Source organism: Nicotiana attenuata, unplaced genomic scaffold (assembly GCF_001879085.1).
Source record: "Nicotiana attenuata strain UT unplaced genomic scaffold, NIATTr2, whole genome shotgun sequence".
In the NCBI taxonomy this organism is placed as follows: Eukaryota; Viridiplantae; Streptophyta; class Magnoliopsida; order Solanales; family Solanaceae; genus Nicotiana; species Nicotiana attenuata.
This window is the reverse complement of record NW_017670718.1, coordinates 467,169-474,507: the sequence shown is the minus strand read 5'-3', so window position 1 is coordinate 474,507 and position 7,339 is coordinate 467,169. Positions and strand designations below refer to the sequence as shown.

Below are 7,339 nucleotides of genomic sequence, written 5' to 3'. Positions count from 1 at the left end.
GACTCCGTCCTCAAAAGTCATATCACATTTTGCAAGACTCGCCCTTGAATGAATTCATGTGGAGACTGCAATTGCCCAAGTTATCTGTAAACTTCTGCATCCTCAGGGGTTAACTCAACGATTTTACAAATGGAATGTTTCTAGGAGAATGTCATAGTTAATGTACGCGATATTTCAGGAGCATAGTAATGAAGTGCAAAAACAGGTTAAATTCTGGAATAATAGTCACGTCCAATAGGAGAAAGCCCACAAACCACAAGCTTCTCTCTTCATTAACTACTTGAAACCAAACACAAATGACAAGACATCTATTGCACCTATTCGATCTAATTTCCAGGCAAATTACTACAAATGTTCTTAGCCCATAAGAGAAGGGACATCAAATGAACAAATAGCAATAAATTGGAAAATTTTATAGCCCCAACAGCAGGCCGATCAAAATAATACAAGATGCTTCCATACACAGGAATGAATAATATGAATTAACAACAATTATTGAAGGAACAGGACAGCTTTTCCTTCGTCTAATACACAATCACTGTCGTAGACAAGGCTCTAGCGGCATACACCACCAACCTATGACACAATTTTGTAATGAACCTGATGATCACAAAATAGAATACATGATTGCTTACAGAAGAGAGGTACTTTAGATGTTGCAACACGTGAATAACGAAAAAAATTACGTGTATGAGAGACGACCTATGTAGATTTTTACTGAGGAGAATCGTATGAAGAAAACAAAGACCTGCCAACAAGTAGCAAACCATCAATTGGCAGTTGTTTTAGACATGGCCTGCTTGACAGCCTCAGCATATGTCCTGTGTTGGTATGTGAGTGTGGATTCAAGCAAGTCCCATAGGGAAGTCTTCGGGTTCCAACCTGGTCATCACATTTAACAGTCAGATTATTCTTGAGTTTTACAAGTATTAAATTGTCAGTGGGCGAAGAAATAGATCAATACCAAGCTGCCTGTTGATTATGGTCATGTCTGGAATTCTCTTGTCACTGTCATCATACCCCTCACCATAAAATTCTTTAGAACTTACATCAATGGTGGGTGTTTCAATAGAAGACTCTCCACTAACCTTTGAGTAGACCTGGTATTAATCAGAGAAAGAGCTGAGAAAAAATAGCATGGTACAGACAATATGCTGCATGAAATTCAGGACTAAAGTAGTTACCACCACAAGAGGGGTAGGCAAAAGACAAAATGAACAATAAATTCACCTGAGTCATCATTTCAGCCAGCTGCCTGACAGTAACTTCATTGTTAGGATTACCAACGTTAAAGATATGGCCATTGGCCCTTGCAGGATTTTCCTGAGGATATATACTTGAATCAAGATAGATCAAATGTATTTCAGAAAACAAAAGTAAAAGGATAAGGAGGTTAAACTCACGATCATTAGAAGAACAGCTTCAATAGCATCTTTTATATATATGAACGTCCTTTGTGATTCTCCTCCATCCACAAGTTTCAACGGTTCACGTCTTAAAAGATTCTGAGAATAGGAAACAACAGATGGTGGAATCCATAAGACTCACAAATGAATATCGGATACAGGTTAAAAGCCAACCAAAAGGGAAGTATACATACATTACTAAAGCAAGCCAATACTCTGGGAACACCTTCACTAGGACCATCAATGCCAGGAATGAAATCCATCCTAGGACCAATCCAGTTAAAGGGCCTCACAATGGTGAACTCTAAGCCATTTTCAGCACCCTCAGCTGTAAACATAACGCATGAGATACATATATATAAGGGATTCAACTATGAAACAGTCACATCAATGCATATTGTTACATACCATAGACCAGCCTCTCAATCAATTGCTTTGCACATGCATAGGACCATCTCTGCTTCTCAATTGATCCAAATATGCAAGGGGAGGTATCTTCCTTAAGCACATAGTAGGCAGGATCCTAGAAAACGCCAAAGAGTTAGAAAATCTCCACAACAAAGAATGGAAAAGAAAATGGTAAATAACGCCAATTCTCAACGTTGTGGAGTAAAAAAAATTTCATTGATTCCTAAATTATGATTCAAATTAAGAGGTAACTAATGTAACTTCAAAGGATAACAAGCAAAAGACTACTTCAATTATATAAAGTCACACGTGCTAAACTAGATAAAGTTGGCTAGCTTCATCTTACTTAGAATAGACTTCAACTCGAGTTGCCGAAGGAGAAGAAAGGAAGACATAGAAACAAAAGCAACAAGGCAAATGTTTAGAACATGTTAGGATATCTTGAGGTTTCCATCTAATTGAAACATGTTTACCAGAAAAGAAGAATCACATAAAGTAAATGAACATTATTTATATCTTACAACATTATTTGCAATGTTAAGACCATATTCAGCATACACAAATATTTGATATTTAAAGGATGTAGACGAACTTTCATGATATGACACGTGAAACAAAAAGAGAATAACAGATCAAGGTTTCACAACAGTTTTGCATTAAACTGAAAATACAACACGGTGAAAGCAAAGTCTCACCTGCCGCAATGGGCTGTCTTTGGGTAAAAATGCACCTATGGTTTTCCCATAAACTTCACAAGTTGAAAAGTGAATGAGACGCTTTCCATTTTCTGAGCAGTACTTAACCTGCATTAATCAATTTACATCAACTTCAACTGAAAAAGTGAAATCTTTTCCGACAATTGACAACCATCAAAATCTAAACTATCAATTTCTTCTACCAATATAAAGTTAATAATCCAGGACTAATACCACTGGTAGAGCATCAATGAAATTGCTGTAAATTGTATCAAGTGGTCGAGTGTTGTAATCTGCTGGAGTACAGATCGCAGCAAGATTTATGGTCTACATCACGAGAAAAAATAAAATGTCAGCAATAGTCAAAGACTTGCACGGATCAATATTAAAATTCCAGGAAAAAGCATCTGAAAATGTACAGATGCATAAATTAACCAAAACCCACATAAAATTAGACAAAGTTGTCAAATTAAATAGTCCAAAACAATAAATAAACACTACATTAGGTACACAAAAAACAAAAAGACTGCTATGCTTTAGGAATCCCTGGATATTCTCTCTAGAACATCACAATAGACCTCGGAGGTGGATCTACAGTGTAACCTATGGGTCACGGAACCCAAATAGGTTAGTAGCTTTTCCTCATATCTTATAAACATATTAAGAAATCTACTAAATATTTGACTGTGATATATTATTATTGTATATTAACAAAAACCTCAAATCCTGAATCCTCCTATGTGACAATAAAGGATCGAGCTCAGATCCAAGACTAATCTCGAATCCACAATATAAATCCATAAAAATTGGGTAATAAAATTTGAAATTCCGGATACCTAATGAAGTTAAAAAGACATCATAATGACGCAACAACCAAAAAGAGAAATAATGAGATCAACTCATAGTGGCAATTTCGCAATACAAAGGAAAACCTGACCCTAATGTTCAAATAAGGCAAAATAACCAAGCGCAAATTAATACTATGAGATAATGCGTATAATTACCAGATCTGCCATCTTGATGAGGCCTTCAAGGCGAGAATCATTCTTAATATTGATTCGATGGAACTGAATACGATCGGCCCAAGGGAGAGTTGCCGGTTCAAGCAAATGCTTAATTTTGTCACTGTAAACGTCGACGGCGAGTACCTTGTGAGGAGTTTCCGACATGAGTTTCTCGCATAAGTGGGACCCAATAAATCCACCGGCACCAATCATACATATTGTAATTGGCTTTATTGGATTACCGTCCAGATCTACTCTCCCTGCCATTTTCACAAAAAAACTTCACTTTCTCTCTCTATAATATTTGGAAGTTATTCGTTGATTGTTCTTTCAGTTTCTCTCTCTCTCTGTATTTGACGTGAAAGGATATGGCATAAGGGGGAGAATGAATGGGGGGTTTTGACGGTGAAGAAGAAAGGTTACATATTTAAAGCAAGAAAAAGGAGGGAGGAGAGCTTTCTCAGAGTCTGTGGCTGTGACCCGACTGTATTTATTTCCTAAACAGTGTTATTTCTACGCTCGAGAGCATCACGTTTATTTTACGCGCTACCCGATTGGGGAAAAGGCTGACAGGATTTTGCTCTCTGAATGATTATGGGAATCGTTAATTAGTTGGAAAAAAGATGGAACCTTTTTACCCTGCATGTTTAAGGTATGAGTAAATTACATTTAGTATACCAAATTACCATTTCTATACCATAATTCAAATTAGTGATATAATTAAGGGGATATTTATATTAGGCATAATTATAGGACCGTATATTCCCACTTTCTCTTTCCTTTTATTTATATTAGGCATAATTATAGGATTGTATACTATTACTTAGAATTCAGATCTTAGCTTAGGACTTTCTTTTCTCCATGAAAACGGCATCAGCAGTTGCACAAGCAACCATTCCTTTCACGTAGGAATTTTTTAGATTTCGTTTCTATAGTTTATTAACAACATTTTCTAGGCCAAAAATCTCCTATATTAGTACATTTTCATAATTCTATTTTTATAGAAGTGGATTTTAAAAATCACTGATTTTTTGTGAATTTGTTTACATTTTCTTAATCGATGTTCGTCCATTGTTGTATTTTAGTATGGGTAGGAAGCATGTTGCACGTATATCGTGGCGTCGTATAGATAATCCTTCTTCAAGCCAAGCAGGTATTAAATCGATTGCATAAATTATATAAATTTTGTAGCTTTTTATCATAATTTTTAGATGTTTACCTCCAAGTTCTATGTAATATTTGTATATAACTGTCAGTTGAATATAAATTACACAACAAAAAATAAGAAATAAATACTCCAATCGTAGAAATGTGTTATCCACAATTAATCTGCAAATTGTCTACAAAATTTTACAAAAACTACAAATTAACTACATTTAACCTACATTATAACTACAATCTGGAAACAATTTACACATGGAAGTTCTTCAAGTTGGAATTGGCCACAACTACATTTCTTGTTTTCTAGACAGACAATGTACCGCTTCACACCATCCAACACAGTATGTATATGATCTGTTGAAGCCCTCACCTACATTTTCAGAACAAACACAAAGAAAAAAAATTTACAATATTAAAAATATAGTATCTACAATATATCTACATTTATCTACAATTTATCTACAAATTAACTGCAAACTACAAGTAAACTACAATTTGCCTACAATTTATCTACAATCTGGAGACACTGCATATTAAAATATTTTTTTCCTGCACCAAATAAAGAACTTGTAGTCAAATTGTAGATATATGTAGTAAATTTATAGATAATATCATAAAACTAAAATTCTAAGCATTTTCGAACTACACAAACCTGCATTCTCATCTACCACAATAGCATCAACTTCAAAATCTCTAAGTCTGCCATAGTTTTCCCAATTTCCATTCAATTTTAGCATTATTGGGATTTTTGACATGATTTCGTGTAGTTGAGAGAAAAAAGATGAAGAACATATATAGGTTCGACAATTTGAGTTCTGAGGACGATGAAGAACAATTTTGAATTCTACAATTTGTATTGTGTTGTTGAAGCTTCTGAAGCTCCGTTGTTTTTGAATTGTAGTGAAAGAGAGAATTACGCAGCAATCAGATCTCTTTCCGTTTCAAATTTCGAATTTAATGTGGAAAGAATCAAACGCAGATTTTGTGCCTTTTTTTTCGCTCGTTTTAAATGGCAGAATCTGCCTAATTATGGATTGGTATATAAATTGTAGTTAAAGTGTGAACTGGGCAGGTAATTAATAAATTATGCACATTTTTGGTAATAAGGTTTCATATATGATATAGTTAGGAAAAAATAGTTAAATGGAGAGTTAAGAGTTTGAATTGTAAATTGTCTATAATAAAACAAGATTTTCTGTATTAATAATTTATGCTACACTAAATAGGAAGAGAAATGAAAAAACCGAGTAGCAATTGAAGTCCTCCCTATGGAACAAATGCATTCTAGTTTTTAAAAGTAGTACTATCTCCGGTCCAAAATAAATGATTTTTTAACTGTTTTCACACAGATTAAGAAATCTATCTTTTAACATTAATTATCAATGAAATTGACCATATTAACCTTTACTATCTCTTCACATAAACACTCCTAACACATACTCCAACACTATTTACTCCAAGGGCAATGTAGGAAACAATAAATTAATTCATATTAAAATCTGAAAAAGTCACTTATTTTGGACCAAACAAAAAAGGCCAAAAAATCACTTATTTTAGACCGTAGGAAGTAGTAATCTAGCTGGGAGAATTGTAAGTATGGAGAGAATATGCAAGATATATGATTCTAAAGGCGAGGATGTTGAGCATATGATTTTTAGATGTCCCCGTTCGCAGTTAGTGTGGAAACTAAGTCCTATAAATTAAACATTAATGATTTTTCAGTTTGATGGTATACATTCAGGGACGAAGCCACATGGTTTCGAAAAATTACACTGTATATATAGGTAAAATATTACGTTTCAGAGGTATATAATACATATTGAACACCTTTTATCACGATTTTTTTTTCACTTCTTTCAAATTTAAACACCCTTGGAAAAATTCTTAGTTTCGCCGCTATATACATTGATTTTCAGTACTAGGTAGTATCCCGAGCAGATAGAATTATTAAATTTAAGTGTTAATATTAAGTGACAAATCTGAAAAGCAAGGAACACATGGTATTTTAATAATGATGGGTTTGAACCGACTGATATAATTTCTAAGTCACTATTTGATTATAATATAAAGATATTTTGGCTATTTGCTCATCTACTTCTCTTCAAATTAGGATTTACTTCGCGGCCCAACTAACAAGTCATCAAGATGGTATATTATTATTTACTGATGCAGGTTTACATATGGATCCTAGACGCATAAGTATTAGTGCCACGACTATCGATAGTCTTGGAAAACTGCTTAAGCCCATGGATCCCCATTCAAATATGTGGGAAAAGTCATTACAATTGAAGCGCTTGCTATAAGAATGGCTTTTGAACATGCAATCATGAATGACGGGAAGAAGATGAAGGTCCTATCAAATGTAAAAAGTGTTGTTGATATGATTCAGAAAAAAAAAAGTTACAACTTTATAGGAGATGGAAGTGACTTGTGAAGACACTTGGAAGCTATCAACTTTTCTTGATCGTGTAATATTTGTTTATATTCCTAAAAATCTAAATAAACTAGCACGGAATTTTGCTAAGTTTTTTATTACTTAGTTGAATGAAGTATCTTGGGAGAACCTTTCCCCAAGTTGGATTGTAAAAATGCTATGGGCACCTTTTTCTCAACTTAACTATTTGTTGCATTACTATAGGGGTTTGCGACTTAGTTGCGACTGAAA

The 7,339-nt window shown here is 34.1% G+C and overlaps 1 protein-coding gene across 2 annotated transcripts; it reads right to left on the bottom strand.

The window, feature by feature from the left end:
• Positions 1-225: 225 nt before the first annotated feature.
• Positions 226-3,983, bottom strand: LOC109242617 (UDP-D-apiose/UDP-D-xylose synthase 2). 2 transcript variants are annotated; one of them, XM_019409454.1, is made up of 10 exons: positions 3,514-3,983; positions 2,744-2,836; positions 2,510-2,617; positions 1,815-1,929; positions 1,601-1,734; positions 1,404-1,505; positions 1,231-1,323; positions 965-1,100; positions 749-882; positions 226-600 (listed from the first exon to the last, which is right to left on the bottom strand). In XM_019409454.1, the coding sequence occupies exons 1-9, from the start codon at positions 3,778-3,780 to the stop codon at positions 770-772; spliced, it is 1,161 nt and encodes a 386-aa protein (XP_019264999.1). In that variant the 5' UTR covers positions 3,781-3,983; the 3' UTR covers positions 226-600; positions 749-769. The 2 variants fall into 2 exon arrangements, with proteins under 2 accessions (XP_019264999.1, XP_019264998.1); XM_019409453.1 differs by having other exon boundaries at positions 226-882.
• Between the last annotated feature and the right edge of the window lie 3,356 nt (positions 3,984-7,339).